Here is a 26,354-nt window from a genome sequence, read left to right as displayed (position 1 = left end):
TTATTTAATTGTCTATTATGCATGTATTTCACTTCAGACACTGTAGTTACACAGTTGTAACTGGTTGTGGCAGAATACTAACAAGAGAAGACAAACAGACATGGTGTTAAGTACATAATATGTATCTTCTGGACGACTCGAGGACTGACCACACGCTCTTCAAGCTGCAAAAGAAATAATGAAAAATATAAATTCATTGCGAAGACTTAAGCCTTTTCATACCAAAGATTTGGAACATTCTGACTCCTGACAGTAACTACTTTAACAATCTTTTAAACAATTCCAATTTGCATTTACATACATCATAGTGCTTCTTTACGCCATTGCTGTTTGCGACCTGCCACCCAAGGGTATAGGGTGTATTCTGTATCAGACTGGTCACCTTGAGGGAAAAAAGGTAGAAAATGAGTCAAACTTGCATTAGTGTTCAATAGCCTGTCAGATTAACATCCAACTATAAATTATTATTCTGATAACTGTTCAGGTTGGTGTGCAGATACCACAGAGCAGTGTGTTCTGTGACTTCAGTGAATGAGGTTTAGAGAGGACTGATTTACTTGGCTGGTAGTAGTCGTAGAGCTTGACCACGGCTGGCTTCAGGTTCTGTACTTGGTAGTCCTGTATGAGCGTTAGGCTGTGGTTGATGACTATGTCCTTCGGTAACTGTTGAAAGAAAAACAGACAACATGTTCAGTAAAATTTTTTGGAGAAAATCATCTCTTGTTTGTCACTTTAAATCTCTCTCACCTCCCGTATGTACACCAGAACACGATCCTCCTTTTGTTCAACACGATCCACCAGCTTGGCACCTTTGAGCTGTGAGGAGACATTAATCAGCTGGGTTATCATGACAACAACTGACAACTACTACTCAGTTAAAGTTACTGTCATCACTCACCATGTTCAAAGACTCTGGGTCTGGGACATATCCAGAGAGCATTTTGACATCCAGGATAACCATGTTTGTACTGGGCTCCTTTCCACTATATCTGCAATGCAAGTAACATAAAAATATGATGTCAATCTGGTCTTTGGATGGGCTCCATTTACCGTTTGTTAGAGTTGAGTTTTAGCTTCCAAGTTGTAATTATTCCTCCCCTGTCCATCCACTAACAGTTACATAGTTCAAAAACTTCCGTCAATGTCGTGGATCTGCTTGTTGAGTACTTACAGGGATGATATTTTTAGAAGGACTTTGGTTCTTTCTCTGGTGCGGTCGGCCTCTGGTTTGATGTCAATGCGGAGAGTGGTAACTTGAACAGGAGTTGGGATGTTATAGACAAGAGAAATCTAAACAAGGAAAGATTAATATTTATGAAATTGGAATGAAATCTGTGGAATTAATTACTGTTGTGTTGGTGTAATGTAATTCGGTGTGTGATGGGCCACTTAGAGGCATGACATAAATAAAAATATCAATCAATCAATCAATCAATCAATCAATCATAAAATGTGAACAAGAATCTAAAGTATGAAGCATCAGGATTGGTGGTTCATGTACATCTAACCACTGACCTGTATTGCAGCACTTGCAGTCCCCTTCACCTCCAGGCTGTACGTTCCTGACACGCCCTGCAGATTCTTCTCCTGGTAGAGCAGTTTGTTGTACTGATTCACATCAAACGTCAGCTGGCCACTGGGAGACTGGACCGTCACTGTGCTTGAACCCACTGGACTGAACACCAGAGTGGAGTAGAGAGCCAGAGCCTGAAGAGCCACCACGGTGTCCTACAACACAAAGAAAATACCTTTACTTATGTGCTCAAATTTATACAAATGTAAATGTTCTTCTGTTTACACCTACAACAGCTTTCATATGTGGGAGCTCACTTTGATCAATTTCAGGTCTCTCTAATTGTTGATTTTCATACAGAAATCAATTTAAGAAAATTACCATATAAAACATAATAATATGCACATTTTATTTGTAGTTAATTTGTTTTCAGTATAGTATAATCAACACTATTATTTTGAGGTATCTGGCAATGTCGCTGTCCTGTGAGAACTATTAATGTTTAAATAATGTGAGTTTTAATTAAATACATTTAAAAGAAGAGATTACTGTATGTGTGACTCAAAGTCCCACTTAACCCTGTTTGGGTTGTACCTGTGTGGAGGAGAATCCTCCGTAGTAGTTCTGCTGGCTAGTCAGCCATCTAACGATGCGGCTGGCGTAGCCCAGGTCTTCAGCAGTCGGATAGGCACTGAGTTTAGCCAGCAGCACATAGGAGCTGATCTCCACAGACAGAGAGGCTGACGTTTCTGTTGCTGTCTGAGACCAGTGGAGGAAACCTCCTAAAAAACAGCCATCCACAAAGAGACAAACAGGCACAGGGTAAGCTTTGTCACAGTAATGAAGCCAGAATGATTTCCTGTAGGAGGATGACTCACCTTCTTGTAATGCAACAGTGTCTAGGTGGTTCAGTAGGCGAGCACGGGTCTCCATGTGTCCTGCCAGGGTGAAGACGTACGCCAGCAGAGCGGTGGTGTAGGTGTTGCTGAGGTCACTGATGGACTCCTTGAGGCAAGACAAGCTCTGCTTCACAGAATCCTAGAACAGATTAAAAGAATGCATTGTCTTTTGCTGTGGAGTCAGAACTAAACCGGGGGCATCAGCATTCAGTTTTAATGCTGCACATATCTGGAACAAACTCCCAGAAAACTAAAAGTCTGCCAAGAACTCAGTTCTTTTTAATAAAGGCTGATGACCTCTTGATTTAAATAGTTCACTTCTTAAACTGCACTGTAACTTACATAGTATTTTATGTTTTTATATTTGTAATTGTTACTTAAGTTGCATTGTTTACAATTGGAACTGTATGACAATGTAAGCATGTAATAAGAAATAAAAAGTAAGACCAGTGGGACTGTTTATTAAATGCTCCTTTGGGGCGCCTGGTGAGATCACGTGGTAGAGCGGGCGCCCATACAGAGGGGGACTCCTGGACGCAACGGCCGCAGGTTCAACTAAAACCTGCAGTCCATTGCTGCAGGTCATTCTCCTTCTCCTCACTTTAACAAATACAAATAAAGGCCTAAAACTCCCCAAAATTAAAAAAATGTAAATGCTCTTTTGCTCAGCTTTTGGAAAAAGAGACTTTTTTATTCTAGACAGTTTCATTCATCACTACAGCCTAATACTGGGTTTCCTGCCTGTACTCAAAACTAAGTGTATTTCTACTATGTTAGTGGCATCAAGCGGTGAACTGAATACGACTCAGTTTACCCCCTTCTGTCCAAGTGGGTAGAAGAACCAAGAGTGGCCTTCACTTCAATATAAAAGCATGAAAGGCCCTTTCTAAAGCCAGTGTTTGGTTTGTTTGTTCTGGGCCACTGTAAAAATATGGCTGTGCAACATGGCGGGCTCCGTGAAAGTGGACCTGCTCCTAATGTAGATATGAAGGGCTCATTCTAATCAAACAAAAACACCAATTGTGTTACATGTAATTATGCACTAATGGAAACATTCTACCTATAGACCCCCCCGCTACATCCTACACACAGGTCATTCAAAACAGTGAAAAAAACTAAGAAAAAGGAAGAAAAAAACAACAACAACAATATGCTATGCCATAAATATTTCAATTCAAATGAATGCTACAATGCATCTTGCATACATATACATTCATGTTACAAATAATCTCACATCACACATAAACTCACATCTCTGGGTGTTTTCATCTCCAAGAAGGCAGCAGTGATGTAGGCACTGAGAGTAACTTCATCAGACACACCACCCTGTAAAGAGGAAGCATAAGTAATTAGTGATCTCATCTGACTCAGTGGAGGCAGAATGTAAGCCTGTCATTGGCCGCGTATTTCAAACAGTATTCTGCTCCCATTTTGCTATCTCCACTATCAGTTATAGCCAAAGTAAGTCTTTCCCCCTATAGCCAGAGACATTGCACAACATTCTGGGCCTTATAATAACACACTCAAGGCCCTCCGTACACGAGGGCCCTGGGTACTCAGTCCCCTTCCCTTTGGTTAGTATTAGCATTCCCTGGTTGGTATGATGAGTCCTAATAGGTGTAACTGACCACCTCCACCATAATTCAAACCATAAACTCACAGCTCATAGCCTCACACAAGACGACTGATCAGATTGTTTACCATGTTTACCATGTAGGTATAAGACTTGATTTAAAGACATGGCACTTTTGGAAGGAAATCCTTTCAATACATAGGGGGTTAAAATTTGGAAGAGTTTACCAGATGTGACACTTTTAGAATCTAAGATAAGAAAACATTATTTAATAAAATTAAAGGAGAGATGGGTAAATATTTTTAGTACATTAGTAAATAAGCACAATTTGTATATTTGTATAAAATATATTATATTACACATACTGTACATATTTGTATATAGACCTACATACAGACACAGATCATCACTGGACCTCCAACACTCATTCACATACTGACCTTCTTTAGTTTCAGTTATCATCAGTCATGGTTATACAAACTCTGGAAAATAGGAACTTTAATTACCTTCATCAGGTTGTGGAAGAGCTTTCCTGATTGTTCAAAACAGCCATTTGGTCGTTGTTTACTTTTCAGCCAAGTCACGGACGCTTCAATGTTTGCTGGGTCAATGTAGATGAAAGACTGTGCTTTGGCAAACGATCTCAACACAAATGCAGTCAGCCTAAGGATATTAAAAACAAAAGACAGAAAAGAAGACAAGAGGAAGCACTTATTATCCAATTAATGGCTCACGATAATCATCTACTCTACAAGTATGAACTGTATGTCGTAGTAAATGTTGAACATGAATATATAATTAGTCTTTGTGGATGACTGACTAGTAATGGTCTCACCAAGTGTTCCCTGGTCCTGCTCCAAATGTGCTGTAAGCACCGTCCTTATCTTTGTAGTTCAGCTGTCTCTGGTAGCCTGTATAACAATAGAAACACGCTTATTAGGGCATCTACACATTTGATTTCTGATAAGCTTTCTCTCTATTTCTTGTTTAAAAAGAGCTCTGTAAGTGTGAATGTACAGATGTAAAAAAACAAATAAAAAACTGTATTTGAGTCAACAGCTGACGTCAAAAAGATGACAGGAAATTAGGAGAGAAAAAAGAGTGACATGCAACAAGGTCTTCCTGCTGGCCTAGAAGTTAAGGTGGGGCCCTGTTGTCAGCACCGTAACCCAGAGGCCAGCAGGGTGTCCCTGATCTGTAGTCTCTAATTGGAATGACGAGCATTGTTAAGCAATTATGCACGCTGCTCATTATATTGACACCAGCACCAGAATGTAGCAGACGGTAGATTTGGCATACGTGATCTTTTAGCTACCAAAGTAAAACGGAGACTCACCACTGGTCAGGAAGTTGGTGGCCTTTTCCTTGATGGCTGGGGTCAGCTGCTGTGTGTTTTTCAGGTACTCGAGGATGTAGATGTTTGGGGCGAGGAGTGCCATGTTCTGCTCACCACATCCATACGGCATCTGCAGCAGCCCATCCAGGTTCTTCAGGGCCCGGCCCAGAATGTCACCTGCCCAAAAACACAGAATCACTGAGACTGAACACGCAACTAACCTGACCTTTACTTTCTAATGGGGCTTGAAAGACAAACTGTATGTTCTTATGTTGTCATACCACCTTTTGTCAATGAAACTAATTTACTGTAATATGTTGAAGGTATAAATTCACTTTGTATTTTGACTTCAGTTTGTGGTCAGAATGAAAAGGAATCCGATTGGTTATTTATCCAAGCCTTTTCACTTCTTAAAAAGAAAATTAAAGCAACTCTCAATTAAAATTAATTTATTAAAAAAGGAATTCACCAAGGACTGATACTGAAGCACGGGCAGATCCATCAATCATGTTCCTAGGGAGTTCAATGTATATTTCCTCTGTCAAAACGTCCCCTGCGAACAGAGAGAGAGAGAGAGAGAGAGAGAGAGAGAGAGAGAGAGAGAGAGAGAGAGAGAGAGAGAGAGAGAGAGAGAGAACAAACACTCAGCAATAAAAAAAGAAGAGAGAAACAGCACTAAACCAAAGATGTCTTTTAGATTAAACCTACAGTTAGTGGATCATGTATTGAAACAGGTCAGACTGGATTAAGATCAGTCTGAAAACTGGAGGGTTCTTTCATTAGGTTGGTAAAAATGTATTTAATGACAGTAAATCTGACACACTTGGACTAAACTTGACAAATCTGCCATGATCACACTGAAACTAAGGGCTATCTGCAAGTAGTGAATATCTCCATTAAATTTTTTAACATGCAATCTACTCCACTTCCAGTATTTGTCTTTTCACCTGTTTGATGGGCCATGCCTATTGTAAACCGTACTGACCTTTTGGGTCGAGCAGCCAGTTGAAGGTCTTTGTTATCTCAATTCCCTCAGGCTGAGAGGGGAAGAAATAATGTGAGTTACACAGAGCTTCCATTTGGTTAATGGATAAACATTTTCTGTCATCTTGTTTTTAAGGCACCAACCTTTACTATGAGAGGTCGTGTGACCACGTCAATTCGTCCCCTTTCAGGCACGCTCACAACCTCATTGTGACATAAAGTTGGGGATGACACAGCCTCAGCCTTCACTGCCACATTTACAACTCCTAAAAAGAACAAACCGCGTGAAACTTGATACAGATCAACAACATTTTGTCACTAAAGTGGATCTCACTGATTTCACAGAGATCAAAAAGGGCTCCTCCACCTCAACAGCCTTGTGGATGAAAGCTTGACTCTCACCTAAGGTTGAGGGGGTCATGGTCCAGCTGAAGGTCTTGCGCTCACCGCCACACAGACAGGATGTGTACTGGTCACGAGAGAGGGGGGTGAGGGTGTAATGTAAGGAGGGGGTTGGAGTCACAGAGACCTGTTCAAGAGAGAATAATATATTTAAAAATTGGAGATTTATGACAAATGCAAGAACCTACTAGAACCTTGGTGAGTGAGTTGACAGGACCGGCTACAGAGGTGGGTTGAACAGCAATCTTTTTTTTTCCATTGTTTCAGTTCTCATTGGTGCAGGTTGCAATGTTTTAAAAAGGTGCCTTTGAATCCACATTGAAAACTATTACAATCTTAATAATAAATGTGTACAGCACTTTTCAAGCAATAAGCACTAAGTGTTTTCCAGATTAAAAGATTTACAAAACATGAATTCAGAATCAGACACAAATTGTAATGAAATGTTTTGTCAACTGAGGTTTTTTATTTTGTAGTCCTTTCCTGCTTAAGCCTTACACATGATTGTGAAAGTCACCTTCTCTCGCAGTGATCTTCCATGTCAGAGGCTCAGTCATGTTTAAAGGTGGAGAATTGGCTTCTTAGAACATGAAACACGAGGTGGTCAGATTTAATGTGATAAAGTAGATGAACAGTCTGCTCTTTTGCCTAAACTTTGTTGTCCATTATTCCATCCTCTTTCAGTAACTCTGTTTTCTGATTTGTCTTTGTATGGAGATAGTTTCCTAAATTATCAATTATTAACTTATCAGAATCAAGCATTGAATTGTTCTAGAGAGAATCAAGAAATGTTCCCACTCCTGCTAAGTAGCTAATTTAGATGCTAACACACTAAGATGGGCGAAATGGTAAACGTGACACCTGCTAAACATCAGCATGTTAGCATAGCAGGAATGTTAGCATGTTAACTTAGCATTTAGGTCATGTAAAAAATTAATAAATTACCATGATGCAGCTGGTCAGGTAGTTGAAGATGGTTGCCTTCAGTTCAAAGTTCTCCCCCCGGATGATGGAGTAGGGCAGGCTGAGCTCCAGGAAGAAGGGCTGGAAGACGGTGATGTTTTTACGTGGAGCCAAGCCAAAACCTTGAGGGGACAGACAGAAAGCCTCCGTCTCCCAGGTGGTGATGGTGTCCGGGACAGTGAGGGGCACGTTCTTCGTTCCAGACTCTCTGGATCAGCAGAAACAGAAGCATAGGATGAACTTTAACATACTCCCATGAGTCAGAATAGTAAAAAACAAAAAAACAAAACAATGTGTAGACTTAATTGCAGTAACACCACCACATTACAGATACCTAAAAAGAATGTGGAAATGTAAAATTTTTCCACATGCTGCGTCCTTGAGGTCTCAGAAACTCAAATAAATGCATGTTATACTGGGTTTCATGTAGACTCCAGCCCAAAAAGACTATTGCCAGTACACAATTTTAAAAGAAAGCGCTTGTAAAATCACTAATGCATTCTGCTAAAATAAATTAAACTGGACTCAAAGCTTAGGAGTAGTGTCAGTAAATCAGTTTCCTGCCGTTCATGTGTGGAGGGAGACAGCAGGATTTATGACCATTAATGTCCATCAAAACCCTCTGCAGCAAAAACTCACCCAACTTCCACCAAGTCCCAAATCCAGGTCTCAGGGAAGAAAGTGCGGACTGTCACTATTGGTGGTTTATTAGGAGCTGCAGCACCTCCATTGACCATGGCAGGGACACCTGCTGCCATTCCCTCTCTCCTTATGTCTATGGTAGGAAGAAAGTAGATCATTCTACATTAAGTAAAAATCAAAGCAATGCCACACTGACTTGTTTTAATGAGTAAGTAAACATTGAGCATGCATCACTAGATGGAGGAAAAAAAATTCACCAAAGCGACCACAGCTCTGGTAGTATTCTATTCCTTGGTATTTGATGCATGAAGGATTTTGGATAATCATGTTTGTTGCCATCTTCATCCCTACATTCTAGATATTACAACAATAAAAAGGCATTACTGAAAAGTTAAGAAATGTAAATGCAATAACCTATTATGACATTTTTTTATTTTTTACACTCATTTGTGCAGGACGTACCTGGAAGACTGTATAAGCATCAGTTGTCCCACCACCGCTGGGGAATGGCAAAATACTTCTCTTTCTCACTTCCAAACATTCTTCACCATCTTGAACGTCATATGGAATATAGGACATTTTTGTGACCGGCAACAACTGAAATATCTGAAAAGAAAGGTTTGGTTCAAAGTTATAAACTAACAATGTTTGATGGTCTATGAAGATCTGACAATTGGGAAACTCTAGGTCACTAAGGTCACTAACTACTTTTATATCTTCAAATGTGGATGTAAAGTATAATTGTCAAATCATTGCCTTTATTCATAAGGCAGACTCTTACAGAGGGCTACACCTCACAGATGTGATCATAACCTTATGCCATAGCATTTTCATAACAGCATGCTTACAACTGGGTAAAAAGAACAATCAGCTTTTCTACAACTGATAGAGGGAGAAAATGAAGAAAGATTAACCATGGTACAAGCAGATAACAGTAAAGTAAAAATGGATGATGATAAATATGCAAAAGATTTTGCAGAGGTAACAAATAACATACTTTTGGTTGATTCCAGTCGTTACCTTGTTTGCATCCAGAGTCTTCCCTGGCTCCTTGATGAGGACGCTCTGGTCAACAGCGCTCACACCACACAGAGATTCTGGCTGGGTGGTAACCTGCATGATGGTCTCCTCTCCTGGGACAGCCGAGGACGGAGAAAACTCCAGAGACACCTGACACAATCGGAAAAGACATATCTCACCGCCTGGACTTTAGTGGTAGATGACAACCTGGGATCTTTTCAACCTGACACATTTTTTCTCTCCCAGAATGATTTTTAGTCAGATGGCCTGTTCTTAAAAGAATATTTTTTTTGGGGAAATTGTATTTGATTATGATAGTAGGAAATGGGGGAGAGCCAGAGGGGACGACATGCAAAGGGCCACAGGTCAGACTCAACCCGGGTCGCTACCAAGGACTGGTATGGGGCACATACTCCACCGGGTGTGCATTAGGTCGTCCCATCAGAAGAGCTTTTTAATGAAATCACTGATCTTTCCTTTGAGTTGACTTACTTACACTGGTGGTCAGAAGTGCCTAGCAGGGAAATTGCCTCATGCCAGGCCCACAGCAATTTCACTAGAAAGCATTTTCCTGCCAGTGGAGTGGCCACATGGCAGTTGGTCCTGCCGACGCTTAATTAATTGCTCATAATGTATCTATTGTGATTTGGGGGTTATGATATAACTGTAAGTCCACATTGGCTGCTCTGCCAAGGGTTGGTGCATCCTTTCAAGGAGTGACAGAGTCAGAGCCTAGAATAAATGCTGCAGTTATTAAACATTTATATAAATAATCCATTCCACCAAAATCGGCTTACTGAACTTAACACTGATTTCCACACACTGACATCAGACAAAGGAAAGGCTTAATGCAAAATTAATTTGTGTTAGTATAACTACCTAAGACTGCATTTGGATAATAGCACCCTACCCATACAATAGAGTCAGAAATGGAAATTTGAAAGAAAATGACAACATATAAGAGGTTAATGTATTCATTTCAGTGCGATTCTTTCTTCTTTTCTCCAAAAAATGTCATATAACCGTTTTTTTTGTTTCTTCAAGAAAAGGCTACATGCTGTATAGACACTTTGATTCTGCACCTAAAATCTGACAGCATTTGCCACATGTCTCAGTTTTTCTCAGGCGGACCTTGTGACTGAAGCATTGCTCAGTAGAGAAGTCAGCGCTGTTGGCGATCAAAGCTTCACTGGGGAGGATGGCGTAAGCCACAACCTGGACATCTGGTGCCATGTCTGGAGACACTGCCAGCTTAAAGGACACCTCGCCCTGATTCACTGAAACAACATGAACAACAATCATCACTCACATGCCTCCATACATCAATAGATTGGCCATGCTAATTATAAGGATCATTTTAAGAGAAGTCACTTTGCTTACCCAATTTATTTCCGACTATGACCTGTTTAAATCCTTGTAAAACAATGACTCCTCTTGATAAGACCTGGGAAATTTGAAAGAAAAAGACAAAGAATGAGTAACGCAACAAGCCCTGTCTGCTGTGAGGTTCTGGCATGTTAAGTTAGCAGTTGAAAAAGGAGGAGTTATTCAAAGGTAAGATCAGCAGCAACAGTAGTTGAGTTGCACTATTGCTAATGTTGCTGCCTGGTTTTGGCTCGAAAGTATGTAAAAAAAATAAATAATCTGGTGCATCAATTTTGATCCGTTTCCCTAAACAGGGTGGGTTGTTATGTAAAGGTTGTATTGAAAAACGTCTTCCCCATGTCCATGTCTCTGGAAGTGGAGACAGGAAAACAGTTCAACCACTCACCAGATAGATCACATCCACAAAGCTGTGGGCCTCTCCAACTATGGTGTATTGGATGAAGATGTCTTCTTCTTTGTCACAGGAAAGTGGTTCATCCTTCTTCTTCACATCCAGAGAGCTGACTGATTTAGTATCCGGAGAAGAAAGTGTGGCCAAAGACACTTTGTGATCGTTAGTATCATAGTATGGCGTTCTGTAAGGAGGGTAGCCCAGTGTCGGTGTGTCACTAACCTAGAAAGCAGAGAGAATATAAAAACACTGAGATTATGACAGATAAGTAGAAGAAAGCTTCAGTTTTTACAGCCATGACAATTTGTTATAGACAGATTGTTCCATATAGCACCTTGGTCAGTTGCAGCATATTGAGAAACCATTTGAGGTGTAAGATTTAGACTGTTGTCAGCTTTATGATAAATGTTGGGTTACAGATTGTAGTTTCAGTCTAACTTCTTACTTGTAATTGGATGTCCCCTTTAAAGTCAGCAGTGCTTAACGAGAAAGTGGCAACACCATCTCTGTCGGTTTTGAGATTCTGTAACAAACGCGATGACCACCTTTCCCCCTCAAACAGGAACACCGGCATGTCAGGAATGGGTCTATTATTGTAATCAACGGCTTTAACCTGTTGGAAGAACAATGTTGTATCACCGAGAATGCACATTGCTTCAGTTACACTGTGTCTATAATCACATTGAAGAAGTGAAGACCAAATGCACTTACTTTTCCTTCCAAATTTGATCCTTTGTCATAAATCTTGGGAGTGTCAGTGAAAGTTAGCTTTCCAACAACGTATGAAATCACTGTAGTCTTCTCTTGTGAGCGTGAAATACCTGTACAAGACAATCATGTTGCAATGTTTACACCATATTGTTTCAATACATGGCATAGTAATTGTGTCATTATAAACATACTAACATACTAATACTAATAACATACTAAGTCTTCTTTAAATATAAGTACAATATATCTTATGACTTGCCTGTTCCCTCCTCTTTCATGTTTGCAGTGAGTTGCAGTACATCTTGAAGTGCCTTTTGCGCAATTTTCGTGAAAGTTGACATAGTGAAGATAAAAGTGGCACAGCCTCTCCTGTCAGTCTAGAAAAGAACAATAAAATAAGAAAAAATGAAAGTGATGGATGTTTCAAACTTTCCACATGTCATGCCTTTATTACTTCTTAATAACTTTTAACTATCAAATCTTTATTACTACTATCTCCTTTGTGTAAAGACGAACCTTTACGCCCCTCAGTTTGTACATTAGACTGACAAAAGAGATGACAGTATGTAGTTTTAAATGTGTACATTATATAGGAGGATATGTAAGGTCTATGCACCTTACTTCATTAGACTGTTACCATAGCTACTGTACCTGCTTGGTCTCCTTGTAGCAAGGCATCTGGATTTCCGGGATTCCCTCTGGATGTTCAGGAGGGCGTACAAGGGGTATACCAACATTGGCATCTATAGGTCGGCACACCTTGAAGTCAACACTGCCCGGCACAGGCTGGCCGTATGTATACCTAAATAGATAAAGAAAAAAAACATTGAAAAGTAACAATTCCCTAATCTGTACTTATTTTACAATATTTAAGAGTAATGAGCGAAATAGCTTTTACTTACGTTGCACATACTTCAGCCTTGACTACTTCCTGATTAATGCTTACTTCATCAGCTGCATTTATTTGTAGGTCAAATTTAGGCAAAACTAGGGGTGAAATGGGATTATTAGCATTCTTTACTCATTAAACATTTGACCATCAAATTGGATGGTAAAAATGTAACTCACCGTATTTTTCCACCTTGAAGCTGTGATGTATTTTATCCGACCCAATCGATACAGTAACTTGGTAGGCTCCTTCACGGGCCTCAGAGTTCAAGGGGTAAGAAAGCTGCAATATCTTACTATTGGAGGTTTCCTTCAGCCACTGTCCAATCCTGTTGCTGGTAGAATCCTGTTAAGTGAAGTAAAGAAGAACAGTGACAATAGGAAACTCTTAAATATAGGAAGAGCGGTATTTCTTCTTCTCCTTCAATAAGGTGGCAGATAAAACTGGCCATGGTTTGGTGTAAAATTGTATGAGCAAGAAAAATATGAAAACCTGAAGCATACACACAAGTGTACTGGCAGGCTATTATCAGTGCCCAGTTGCAGATGTATTGGTCTTAGTGTATAACTGGCATTTGTACAAAGTTGTTGCAAAGGTACACTACCGGTCAAAAGTTTGGGGTCACTTACAAATTTCCATACCACTCCATTATAGACAGAATACCAGCTGATCTGAGTGGGGGGCTACATTTACATTGCCCATTATCTGCAAAATCATCCAATGTTCCAAAGGCACTTTCTGTTTACTAATCTGATATCATTAAAAAAAAAAAAAAACTAATTAGAAAAACACTGGAGTACCCTTTTGCAATTATGTAAGCACATACTGTAAATGGAAAACTGCTGCACTGGTAAAAATAGAAACAATACAACTGATCTCAGGTGGTTTTCTGTCTACATTGGAGTGCAATGGAACTTTCTAAGTGACCCCAAACCTTTGACCGGTAGTGTATAAAAATAGTTGTTTTAATTCCTTTAGCAAGCTTTATGTAGCATGACAAATCCATCCTAAGATGTGGTCCACTTACTAGCTTTTATTAGCTAGTCATGGATTTTGCGCAATGCAAATAAATAAAAAACTGAACTGCCACCTACTGATGAACATTAGAGGCTGTTAATATCTTCAGAAAATGCTCGTCAAAGGAGCTTGAGTTAAGATTTTTGTCAAACACTTAAGGAAAAGAGAAAAATCTGAAAATGCAGCCTGTAAAACAAGATTTTTGGTGTCCAAGGTTACCCATGAATTCTTACACTTGACTCTCATCATTAATAAATGTCTTGTTCAAGTTGTAAAATAGGCCTCCACACGATGTTTCTCACATTTGATAACAGAATCAGTGAAACGTTCCATAAAGCTTGGGCCCGACACCTTATAAATCACTTCATGTTTTTAGGAGATTAGCATGCTTGACTTTTAATAAGCCTAATAAGTTAACTGGAGCATTTTGTTTTAAGGTATTTGTATTAGAAAATTAAAAAAAAATTCCAGTATGTTAAAGAGTGGATGGTACTCTTACCTCAATTTCAATTATATCGTACTGTAAAGAAACAAAGAAAGATTTGTTAAAGCACAAGCTGCTTTGTATTCCTCTCATCACACAGTGTCCTAACGAGTTAAAGACAGGAGCTCTTATATTTATTCTGTTTTATAGTTCTTCTAGAGAAAATAAATACAGTTCTATTGTTATATTTAGTATACATACCACAGTTATTTTCAATTAAATGGGATAATGTGTGACAAAATGTTGAAAAATGAGATACATGTGTTGGAATGGATTTATCACTGGGTCAACAACCTTCAAACCTGTTTATGAATGAGACCTAAAGAAAGGAAAGACTGTTCAAACACTCACCAGCTGATGGACAGGTTTAAACTTGGTGTCCAGTGTGACGACTCTGAATTGCACTGAGAGACATGCAGAGAGATTACATGAAGCCTTTACAGCTCTTCTACAGTAGTGTTAAACATCCTAAAAGGTCTGTTAACTGAGATATTACAAATTTGAAAGAAAGGTTATAAAAAAAAATCAGTGGAAATATCCCAATATCCCAAGAAAGAAACCTCACTTTCAGCTCAGTGTGCATAATTAGCTATTAACGTTTAGGAATCTGGACACAGCCTTGGATTTCAATAAGGTGCTGGATAGTTTTGCACAGAAACTGCAGTTAAGGAATAGCACTAATTCTGAGATGAGATACCTCATTCTAAATAATATTGTCAATGTGAGCCATTACTATCATATCCAGAATGTGGGGACTTCTGGGCTCTCAACTGCAGCAGGGAAAAAGCAGTAATTTTATTTACACTAACATTATCTATACACTGTACATGCTAACATGTCTCTAGGCTTCTGTGATTTTAACCTCTATGGTCTGCCAAAATTACTCCTGATATTCTGGGGCACAATTACTTTCTCATTATATGTTAGAGCTAATAGTTAGTCAAGGACGACAGATTTCTATCATTGTGTGGCTTCATTTTTAAATCCTGGGAATGTCGATATAAAAGATTTGATATTATGGCAATCTCTAGGCTTCTGTGATTTTAACCTCTATGGTCTGTAAATATTACTCCTGATATTCTGGGGCACAATTACTTTCTCATTATATGTTAGCGCTAATAGTAAGTCAAGGACAACAGATTTCTATCATTGTGTGGCTTCATTTTTAAATCCTGGGAATGTCGATATAAAAGATTTGATATTATGGCAATACATGTTCTACACAGTGCTGCATGCACTGCAATTTGTAAAGAGGAAACTTGTCTATGTATGGTACCATATTGTGTACTATGTTAGATCTTTGATTTGATTTATTTGCACAATAACACAAAGTGGCATTAACAGGACAACATAAGAAAAAAAGCAAGCTGTGCAGGTGAGGAAAAAGCTTGAGGCTTGTGGAAGGAATCTCACCTCAGTATTATAAGCAAACACAAAGTCATGTAATCTACATAAGTAACTAAACATAGAATCAAAAAGCACATAAACAGACATGAATCAAGTAAAAACCCATCAACTCCAAATTACCTGTTTGTCCTGGGAGGTAGATTGGTTTATCTGTTTGGATGAATGTCATTGGTTTATAGACTTTGATCTTAACTTTTCTGACTTCTCTAGAGTAGAATGTGTTGCCTTGTACCACCACCTCCAAGTTCTGCACCACTTCATCCTGCACTAAAGGAACCTGTGACAGAAATATATTTTATAGACACCAAGAGAGTCATACATCCCATTAAAAATGATGAAATTAATATTTAACTTGATCTGTTATCATCTGAATGGTTAAAATCACATATTACAACAGCAGTTTACACAGTTTATTTATTATTAATATTGTGTGCTTTCCTTTTCAAATCTGTTTGTGTCTGTATGTGTTATGAAATCCCATCAATGTTTTACAAATTCATTTTTTCAACACATTTCATGGAAATGAGCAAATCAAATCCGGGAAGCCACTGACCTTAAAGTTAATGCAGGTATGAAATTCTCTACAGGACGTCTCCTTCAGAAGGGTTGTATTCCTCTCTTGGGACATCAGAGTGACTCTCATTTCCAGCGTCTCTATGGGCTGCAGGAGACTCGCACAGAATTTGGTCTCAGCTCCAGATTCAAGAACTGCAGGAATGGCTACCATGTACTGCCTACAGACACAGACACACATACAGTAGACATCTCACTGGATCTGACATGGAGACAACCCCAACCCAGAAGATTATGCAGTATAAAATCCTTACCCATGATCAATTCATTTAACCACAGGCTATTACTATTTTTTAAGTGTAGAGGTAACTTACGGTCCTGACACCGCTTGGCCCACGCACATCCAGCTCAAGAAGACACACAGTCTCCATGTCCACATCTGAATCCCGGGACGACCCATGACTGAATGAGATGATCTTGAGTCAGCATCTGTTTAATAGTCTCTGATAAAGAATCCCACGCCCACAAATGCACCCATACATCCTCTCTATCTGATTTTAAGGTAACCCATTCAATCATTTATAGACATACATTCATGTTGTGGTGTGTAAGGTGTTGAATAATGTTCTCACTAATTGCAGATAAATATGATAAGAATGTAAAAGGTTTCTGTAAGAGACCAAGTGTGTTTTGCTGTATGCTTATTGTACAGAGTTGTGTCCTTTCATAGAGACAGTGGTTCGCCAAACAAAGAAAACTGACGCACAGATGGTTTAGCTTGAGCAGTAAATATAAGATAGTTAGGGTCACAGCGGCCTCGAGCTAAGTACATTGTGTAATAATAACGAGTGAATCAGGGACAGAATGTACCGCTTTGTGTGAAAGAGCAAATAAAGACAAGACAAAGCACAGTGGCCTCAACCCTGGCATGTGTTGTGTGAAGATAAATCTCCCTGTGCTGGAGAAGAAACGGGGTCCAAGAAAGAAAGTGTAAGAAAAGTCACAAGGTCTGACAGTGGGGGTGCTGCAGGTGCTGCATCACCCCCTGGAAAATTTACGGTTTAATTAGGCAGTATTGGAATCCAGAAAGTTAAGTTTCTATAATAATGTAATTATAAAATATATTTTTTACTGAATCAGTCTGCAGTACTTCACATATCTCATTTAAGATGTGCAAATTTAACAAAGCTTCAATGTGAGACCAGGTTGGCTCAGTAGAAGAGCAGGCGCACATGTGTACTGAGAGGTTCATGCGTCGACTCAGAAGTCACGGGTTCGAATCCGACCTGTGTTGATTTCCTGCACATCTTCCCCCTTTCTCACTTAACAGTCCTGTCAAAAATTAAAGGTGGAAAAGCACAAAAAAAAGATGCAAGGTGTTGTTACTTGCTGCGGTTCTTTTTTAATCAAGTTTGTGAACAGTTTTGGCCCACATCAAACCATCTACAAAAATGTAACAGATTCTGCGTTTAAAAGACCAAAGCAAAAGTCTAGCTCAGTGGAGTGAAACAAAGAGATACAACAAACATTTATTATTTTACTTTATTTATTTACTACTACTTTATTTTATTTTTTTAAAGTAAGTGCTGTAGTACAACTAACAAGAGACACGTTATAATTGAGGTAAGTTTGGAGACACTACCTTATTTAATCATTAAATTAATAAATATGTTTGTTGTTTCTCTTTTCGGTGTTGCAATTTGTAGATGTCCTTAAGCCCTGTCTTACTGCCAGTAGCGCTAGCAGCAGAGAGCAGAAGCCAGCCGGCAAGTGTTAATTAAATAAACTCCTGGTGTACTTAAAATCTTTCCAATCCATTGTTTTATGAGTACATGACCTATTTGTACTACAGTAGAAGGTTGGTATAATTTTGAGCATTATTAGTGGCGTAATTTACAAGATACACAGTTGGTTCCATTAGCACCCAAACAAAGCTAATCAGCTAATAACACTAACTCGCCCAATGTTCAACGCAGGTGAAAAAAGCTTCTGGGGGGTTGTTTGGCTCGAAGTCGTGGTGCAAAGGACCCTAGGGTGACAGATATCCAAAACATTCCTTTAAGTGCTAGAAATGGGTGAGGTTTATACGTCATATTCAGTGAACAGCTAACATCACATAGCCTCCTCCAGACCTGACACGGTGTGACCTGTGGGGCTGGAAAAGATGGCGCCAGCAACTGTTGGCAAATTGCGTTGCTAAAGTTTAAAATGTTTTTTCTCACCTTCAAAGTGAAATTTACTTGAAGCAAAATCTTGTGACCATCACTGACCCTTTTCTGACCGTTCATATTCTACATTTGCTGCAAGACCAACGAGAGTATAGTTAACTCCGACAACTGACAATAAAGGCAGTGTTGCCAGATCTTGCGAGACAAATACGCAACCAGGCCTGTGAAAACAAGCCCAAAATAAGCGACTTTTTCTACGGAGCCCCCCTAAGATCCTGGAAGAGAAAAATAAATAAACTGTGTTCACGGTTTTACAATCCATGTGGACAAATTGGTAAACTGTACACACGGTAGAGTTTATTTAATTGTATTTTCTCCCTAAGCTTCAGGGACAACGACCACAGGAGGAGTTAACCACCTTTTACATTATTTACATTAGAAAACTGATGGGATTTGAAATAGACACTTTTTTCACGTGATTTGAGTTGTTCCCCACGACGGGTTGAATCCATTCTTTTCCTCCTTTCTCTTTCTCCAGTCTTTATTATATTTCTTCCCGTATTTCTCCCACTTTATCCCGGGGCATTTATTCCTCCAAACCCTCTCCTACAGTCCACTCACCATCAATTGCAACTCGCGCATTTTCCTAACCAGAAACAACAGACTGCCTGCTCTGCCCTGATGCGGGTACTCGTTTCCATCGGGGGTCAGGCAATTAGAAGCAGGAAGGGGCGGGAAATAACGCTGCTCTCTATCGTGTTTATGGGGAAGGGGCGGATCGAGCGAACCGGCAAGGACAAGCTGGGAACAACAAGCCCAATAAGCAACCACACTTTAGTGACAAGCCCAAAAAAACCGCAACCCGCGACAACCAATATTTGTAAGCGACTTTACAAAAAAACAAGCCCAAAGTCGCTTATAATAAGCGGACTTGGCAACACTGAATAAAGGCGAACAAGCTAACGGGAGTCGCGCTAGCTAACTCAGACAACTGACACCAACAAAGACGAACACGCTAACGGAAGTCTAGATAGTTAACTTGGAAAACTGACTAAGAACAAGAGACCAAGGTAAAAAAAAAAATCCACAAGTTGGTCACATTCTCCTCAAAAAAAAGTTGACAGATGACATCATGGAAGTGATGAAAGCGGGAGATATGCACTCACACTAACACTGACTCAGAAGTGACCCCACCCCCAGACTCAGCGCCAAGCAGGCCTACACCTGCTACAAAAAAGGGAAAATGAAGCCCACTCTTTCTGAGATGCAAATAAGGCTTGTGGCCAAAAAGATTAAATAAAATGCCAACAGCCTTGCTATACTGATTGTAGGAGCCACGTATGTTGTATGTTTTCTTTCCAAGAAGTACGTGACACGAAAGAAGAGATTACAACGGTCAAACGGTGGAAGATAAGATGAACACGATGTGAACAATACCACGGTGTAACAGAGCAAGAGGAGAGGATGTGTGTGTGCACACGCGCGTGTGTGCATGTATGTATATATATATGTATATTGTTGTAAATTGTAAATAAAACGTTACCAGTCCTGCATCAATATCCTATTTAAAGATATGAACTACCATTGTATGGAGCAGCAGCCTGCACAGAATTAGAGGCGACATGCAAGGACTAATGCTGACGTGTTACAACCCTGAACCTTTTGTTTTTCACTTCGTTTTGTTTAAAGTACATCCACATACACACAGAGTCTGGTGCATGTTGTATCATATGGTGCTTTGGACTCAAGTGGCAAATCTGAATCAGCAAAGGTGGCTTGCTGTAAAAATTTTAGCAATAAACCACAAGCTGTCTGAATCCTCCTATAGGCCTACACCTTTTTTTATACAAAAAAAGAGCACATACATTATTAATACAGTTTCTTTTATATTTGTAAACTTTCAAAAGTCAGATGATTATGGTATGGGAGTTCTTTATTAAAACCAAATTGCATGAAGCAGATATACTTGTTGAAGTTACATATTGCAAGCCTTTCTTATCCAAGTATTGGTCCACTACTGTATCAGCACTTAACATATGAGCTGGATGATACATGCCCAGCAGCGAGAAGGATTACCCTGCTCAGCCTGAACTGTGGTCCAGGAGGATGAGGCAACATGGCAGCTTCTTCATCACATTCAAATGTTCCCTGGCAGCTAAAGTAAAAAAAACAGTGAAAATTGTAGTTTGTAGTCTGCAAACTACAATTTTCACTGTTTTTTGACATTTACGTAGTGATGTAATATAGATAAAATGTACAGTTAATTCTAGTTAGTGATGTAGATGTGTAGATATGTAGATAGTTATAACAAAGTAAACACAAATAGTCTAAATGCTGAGTATAGTAAAGAGTCAATATACATTTAGTGCAAATAGTGGTGTAGGTAGTGCTTTAGCTCAGAAATAAACACAATATGCATCAATAGCCAGACTATACAAATGCTGAAATGTAGGAAAGAGTCCATACACAGTTAGTACAGATTGTGGTCTAGATAGTAATGTATCCCAGATGAGATGTACGAAAATTATATGACAGCAAAGGTGGGAATGAATATTGCAAAAGAGCAGAGTTGATGTGTGTGAAACAGTGGAATTTCCACACACAAACTTATCCTTGTGAATCATTTGGGATCTCTGTAAAATGCACCAGAACGCAGGAAATCACATCTATGAAATTCAAAAAGAATTCTGGGGCAGGACCCCCAGAGCCCCTGCACAAACAGCCCCACCTACAATTTCTTTACCAGCCACTAATAAATTGCAACAAACAGGAATAAGATTTTCAATGTTTAAAAGGTGAAGAAAAGCATTTTGCACAGACTCATATTGTTCTAGATACTTTTCTTTTTTGTTCAACTTGTCTTTGTCACTTTGTTCATTTGTTGCAAGTATACGACAACAGATTTTTCATTCAAGAAATGCATGCCTTAGGTTTAGATTAAAATTTTTAGAAAAGTAAATAGGGAGATAATATATGGATGGTTTATGGTAATAATACTTCTGCTGGTGTAGCTATTCTGAAAGGATCCTTTCAGGGAAAAGTACTTCAAACAGTTGCTCATGTTTCTGGAAGGTGAATTATTTGGGTTTCTGAATTTATGGATGGTGTTTTGCATACTGGCTCACTAGAATGGCACACTTGATGGAACAGAGACTTAGTGACACCTCAATTTATTTTGATTTATTATTGTATTGTACATAGCATATTTTTTAATTATATTCATATATATTATCTCTCTTATTTGCACATTTTACTTATCTTTTTAATCTTATTGGCGACACCTCAATTTATTATTTATATCTTTTATTTGCACATTTTACTTATCTTTAATTTTTAATGTATATATTACTTATCTTATTAACCTTATTGGTTTATATTTCTTCTCTTTTATATTATACTTGTGGGTTGGGGAAAAACATATGGTCAATATATCTACGTCTGGCATATTTTGTTGAATTGAAGATCAAGTTAACTAAACTTGACTATGTGCTTGCTGCTATGACAAGTGAAAGTATTTGTTGTGGAAAAAAGGTCCACGCCACCGACCCTATTATGAAACTTGAACTTGTATTTCTTTGTAACAATGCAATATTTACATTACCATTATTGTAGAGTAAAGCTGATTGTTGAAGGGCAAGAAATAGAAGTACTGTAGCAAACAGAACAATAATGGCGGATAAAAACCTCAACTTTAATTAACGCATCAATCATAGTACATCACCAATTGCTGATTTGAGGCAGCAATAAGTCCCATTTTGTGTGTAATCAATGCATTGTCCACCAGACAGCCTAATGTGCATTAACCGGTCTGTTTAGGTGAGATAGCATGCGTGACCCTTACCCTTTAACTTTTACTGAATGCAAACCGTGTAAACGACAGAAATGCAGTAGCAAACATCTTTAACTCTTTAAACTGTTCAACTTAAACATCTGTGTTAAAATAATTCAATGTCTCTCTATAGTGCCCCCAACTAATTTGTCAGAAAAAGAGTGAGCCACAACACTTACAGGAAATCAAATTAAACAGGAAATTGAGTTAAAAAAAAAAAAATACAGGTCAAATAAGTTAGTTGTAAAGATTACAATTTGATTTAACTTCAAATGTATGATGTAGAATGACGTAAGAGAGTAAAACTTGAACTAATCGGAGAGAGTTCAAAGCAAAACCACAGATTTTTTCCACCGTGGAGGCTCTCATAAACTTCACACTGAACATGGACAGATAAGATTCAATTTCTGTCACCTTTAACCTAGCCCTTAACCCACATCTTCAGCCTGGACACCAGGGTGTGTGCACTAGAGCCCTCTAGTGGTTGTGTGACCCTGTGTGGAATTCAAATATTTTTTCATCAGCATGTAAAATACTGTAGTCTACAAAGTAAAGTTTTGATTACAATTTCAGGTACTTTGACTCACTTGTTGGTTCCCCGTTTCCATCTAATGGAGGGTTGACCGTGTTTGAGTGAGTGAGAAGTGCATACTCACTAGTAGCAAATTATTGATCCTTAGTTTGTCAGCAAAGTCGAGTTTGCAGATGCACCGTTTGCCAATTTGATCACCGTCCAGTTAGAGACAACACAGGGAAGTGTTACAGCAGTGGCTTCCCTCTTCATTCTCACTGACAAAAAATATTGAAATCCATCACAAGTAGTGCAAGCTCAGCCATGTATTGGCACTTATATGTAATACATACCACCTCTTACATTCCAGTTTCTAAAGTACTGCAGCTGGTATAAATAAGTCATGTAAAGGTGGTTTAAATTTAACCTAATTCAAATACTTTAGCAGTATTAGAACATGTTCCTGGTTTTCTCAGCTGCAAAACTTTTCTAAAGGTAAAAGCAAAATTGCAACACACCATTACCTGCTGACCCCAGGTTACCATGGTTTTATGCTTAGTTTTGACCAGTCCACATTCCAGTTTTGAGGGCGCACAAGGGTTATTTGTCTCAGCCCATTGACCTGAGTGTTTGAGAGTTTATATAGTTGCTAAACGTGGCTTCAACCGCTTTAGAAGATGGGATTTTTACATTCTCAAAGAGTCAGTTTAGTTTTTATCTAAAGAACACTTTGCTTTTTGTGACTGCATTTCCACACTAAGCAGCACAACTTTTGAATAAAAATACAGCACAGATTTTAAACAGTGGAAAAAGTTCAACAAAAGACCAGTTTCAAGCAGGACATTGTCACTTATCGTTTATTATGCATGCATTTCACTTCAGACGATTCCACAGCTGTAAGGGGTTGACGCAGGAAGTACATAATATTAATCTTCTGGATGACTTCACTGACTGACCACGCACTCGTCAAGCTGCAAAATACAAATTCATTAAGACTTAAAGCAAATACCAATACCAAATACTTACCAAGACAAGGGTCAACTTGCAACATTCTGACACCCGATAGTTCACACCACTGCAACTACATGAGTACATCCTCATCATAGCAAGTACTTTGTAGACCCACTTTCAGCTTTTTTGTCGCTGGATATAATTTGTAGCAAATTATAGGAATTTTCATTAGTGATGAAAATTAAAACAAGGTTCAGAATGTGGATCATATGCATTTTTTCTTCATTTGATAGCGCGACTGGAACATGGCATGAAATTGGCAGAAGTGATGACATGCAGCAAATACACCACCGGTGGATTCAAACGCTGCCAAGGACTCTCCTACATGGGGCACGTGCTCTACCGGCTGAGCTGGGGTCACCCCATATGACAAGAGCTCTCCCTCTTTGGTCAATTTCTCCCATCTAGTCAGTAGTTTCGTCATTTAGGGGAGTTGGTGTCACATCTAATCAGCTGGATTTTACTCAGTGTTTGTTTCCTTAGTAACACTATTCTCTGGTTAAGGAAAACGAGGCCAGATGTAACAGTATGACAAAAATAAAAGTATCCTCGGACTGCCATTTGTCAACCAGCTGACAGTTTCAACAGCTGACTTTGCTACAAACAGGGACGTGCCTCATGTTCTAACACCAGCCAATGTGTCCCAGGCGACCAGACAGCTTGAGTTGAGAAGGGGCAGTTCTGACTGCTACAATGTTCAAAAATGTTTCCTTGTTACAAATCTTTGAGTTTTATTCTACACTAGTTGTATGCCGAATTTGGTTTTAGCTAGTGACGCACCAAACCAGTACCAGGTATTGGTCCGACACTGTCCTCATGTAGTCGTACTTTTAGTCATAAAACTACAACCAAACTACCACATAGCAATGAGAAAATAACTCCGTTATGTATAGGTGACGTGAGAGGAGCAATGCCAGCTGTTGATAGTTGTGGCTGTAAAACTACAACTAGGCTCTACACCAACACAAATTGTAATTGTTTGCAGAATCAAACCATCAAATTTGTTACATGGTTTTGAAGTCTTCTCTGTACTGGAGCCGAGAGATCCATGGTCACATCACAGAAACAGTTTTCAAAGCCGCTTTGTGATCTTAATCTGCATGTGGTTTCTACATAGCACTGTTTAACCAGTGCTACCCTGTAAACAACAATTTTCCACAAACTAGCTAAAACGAAGGTTCTTGTGTAGTCCCTTCTGAATTATGTGGACAAACTCTTGTGCACTTTGCTGCTGGCATAAACTAACCATCCTCTCCACTGGATCAGTAAAGCCACATAGTACTTATAGTGCATGTGAATGACAGACTCATTAATTCTAAACTAGGCTTTTTATCTCAAGAATAATGATTTGTTGGCACTTTAATAGAAAAAAAAAAAAGGCACGACACTAAATACTGCTGGGTTCTAATTGACAGAAAGCCAAAATCATTTCTGTCTGAAAACACCCTCGGACCCGAGAGGGATTATTAATTACTCTTAGTATCAACAAGTACCCAAATGTCTGTACTTGATCTTAATAGTATTGGTGCATCCCTAGTTTTAGGTCACAGAATTTGCACTTAATATTGTTAAACATTAGTGCTTCTGTATGTTAAATATTTTAGAGCTTTTTACCTGCAACACAAGGGTTGATGTATTCTGTAGCAGACCGGTCACCTTTAGGGAAAAAAGTAGGAGATTGGGGAAACAAGAGTTAAAAACTTAATTTGTGTTCAATAGCCCATACAATAAATTATTCAAATTTGTGTACAGATACCACAGAGCAGTGTGTGCTGTGACTTCGGTGAATGAGGTTTAGAGAGGACTGATTTACTTGGCTGGTAGTAGTCGTAGAGCTTGACCACGGCTGGCTTCAGGTTCTGTACTTTGTAGTCCTGTATGAGCGTTAGGCTGTGGTTGATGCCTATGTCCTTCGTCAACTGTTGAAAGAAAAACACATGTTCAGTAACAAATCTGGAGAGAATCATCTCTTGTTTGTCACTTTAAATCTCTCTCACCTCCCGTATGTACACCAGAACATGATCCTCCTTTTGTTCAACACGTTCCACCAGCAGGGCACCTTTGAGCTGTGAGGAGACATTAATCAGCTGGGTTATCATGACAACAACTGACAACTACTACTCAGTTAAAGTTACTGGAATCACTCACCATGTTCAAAGACTCTGGGTCTGGGACAAATCCAGAGAGCATTTTGACATCCAGGATAACCATGTTTGTACTGGGCTCCTTTCCACTATATCTGCAATGCAAGTAACAAAAATGTGATGTCAATCTGGTCTTTGGATGGGCTCCATTTACCGTTATAGTGCCGTTTCAGCTACCAAGTTGTAAATATTCCTCCCTATCCATCAGTTACATAGTTCAAGCTGGTAGATGCAGAGTTTTCAATGTCATGGTCTGCTCGTTTATTACTTACAGGGACGTTATTTTCAAAATGAGTTTTGGTCTTTTGCTGGTGCAGTCGGCCTCTGGTTTAACCTCAACACCGAAAGTGGCATCAGCAGCAGGAGTTGGGACGTTATAGACAAGAGAAATCTAACACAAGAAAATATTCATAAGTTTAGAATCTCAATACCTTGCTCAAATGTACAGTATGAAGCATCAGGATTGTGGTTTATGTACATTAAACCACTGACCTGTATTGCAGCACATGCAGTCCCCTTCAACTCTAGTCTGTACTTTCCTGTCACGCCCTGCAGATTCTT

General features: G+C 39.1%; 2 protein-coding genes across 2 annotated transcripts in view; both read right to left on the bottom strand.

The window, feature by feature from the left end:
- The window catches only part of LOC116686830 (alpha-2-macroglobulin), a 43,415-nt gene continuing 17,061 nt past the window's right edge, over positions 1–26,354 (bottom strand). Inside the window, exons 2-37 of the mRNA XM_032511872.1 lie at positions 16,505–16,592; positions 16,171–16,351; positions 15,738–15,894; positions 14,562–14,614; positions 14,226–14,246; positions 12,889–13,054; positions 12,723–12,807; positions 12,472–12,622; positions 12,080–12,197; positions 11,821–11,930; positions 11,555–11,722; positions 11,104–11,331; positions 10,713–10,776; positions 10,464–10,609; positions 9,333–9,482; positions 8,775–8,918; positions 8,570–8,666; positions 8,310–8,445; positions 7,653–7,878; positions 6,708–6,834; positions 6,450–6,571; positions 6,307–6,358; positions 5,791–5,874; positions 5,322–5,498; positions 4,821–4,896; positions 4,492–4,648; positions 3,664–3,738; positions 2,392–2,551; positions 2,108–2,295; positions 1,516–1,728; positions 1,172–1,290; positions 899–989; positions 748–816; positions 558–663; positions 338–382; positions 1–164 (exon numbers count right to left, since the gene is read on the bottom strand). Of these exons, the coding sequence (XP_032367763.1) occupies positions 160–164; positions 338–382; positions 558–663; positions 748–816; positions 899–989; positions 1,172–1,290; positions 1,516–1,728; positions 2,108–2,295; positions 2,392–2,551; positions 3,664–3,738; positions 4,492–4,648; positions 4,821–4,896; positions 5,322–5,498; positions 5,791–5,874; positions 6,307–6,358; positions 6,450–6,571; positions 6,708–6,834; positions 7,653–7,878; positions 8,310–8,445; positions 8,570–8,666; positions 8,775–8,918; positions 9,333–9,482; positions 10,464–10,609; positions 10,713–10,776; positions 11,104–11,331; positions 11,555–11,722; positions 11,821–11,930; positions 12,080–12,197; positions 12,472–12,622; positions 12,723–12,807; positions 12,889–13,054; positions 14,226–14,246; positions 14,562–14,614; positions 15,738–15,894; positions 16,171–16,351; positions 16,505–16,590 (4,353 nt within the window). The 5' untranslated portion in view covers positions 16,591–16,592 and the 3' untranslated portion in view covers positions 1–159. The remainder of the gene's footprint in view (positions 165–337; positions 383–557; positions 664–747; positions 817–898; positions 990–1,171; positions 1,291–1,515; positions 1,729–2,107; positions 2,296–2,391; positions 2,552–3,663; positions 3,739–4,491; positions 4,649–4,820; positions 4,897–5,321; positions 5,499–5,790; positions 5,875–6,306; positions 6,359–6,449; positions 6,572–6,707; positions 6,835–7,652; positions 7,879–8,309; positions 8,446–8,569; positions 8,667–8,774; positions 8,919–9,332; positions 9,483–10,463; positions 10,610–10,712; positions 10,777–11,103; positions 11,332–11,554; positions 11,723–11,820; positions 11,931–12,079; positions 12,198–12,471; positions 12,623–12,722; positions 12,808–12,888; positions 13,055–14,225; positions 14,247–14,561; positions 14,615–15,737; positions 15,895–16,170; positions 16,352–16,504; positions 16,593–26,354) is intronic.
- Positions 25,250–26,354, bottom strand: part of LOC116680849 (alpha-2-macroglobulin-like protein 1) — a 76,152-nt gene continuing 75,047 nt past the window's right edge. The window contains exons 5-10 of the mRNA XM_032509539.1: positions 26,286–26,354; positions 26,066–26,184; positions 25,798–25,888; positions 25,647–25,715; positions 25,406–25,568; positions 25,250–25,305 (exon numbers count right to left, since the gene is read on the bottom strand). The exon at positions 26,286–26,354 is cut by the window's right edge and continues 144 nt beyond it. Coding sequence (XP_032365430.1) covers positions 25,250–25,305; positions 25,406–25,568; positions 25,647–25,715; positions 25,798–25,888; positions 26,066–26,184; positions 26,286–26,354 — 567 coding nt within the window. The remainder of the gene's footprint in view (positions 25,306–25,405; positions 25,569–25,646; positions 25,716–25,797; positions 25,889–26,065; positions 26,185–26,285) is intronic.

The sequence above is a fragment of the Etheostoma spectabile genome, chromosome 3, assembly GCF_008692095.1.
Source record: "Etheostoma spectabile isolate EspeVRDwgs_2016 chromosome 3, UIUC_Espe_1.0, whole genome shotgun sequence".
Taxonomy (NCBI): Eukaryota; Metazoa; Chordata; class Actinopteri; order Perciformes; family Percidae; genus Etheostoma; species Etheostoma spectabile.
Note: the sequence above shows the minus strand (reverse complement) of the source record. Positions and strands in the feature narration are given on the sequence as shown.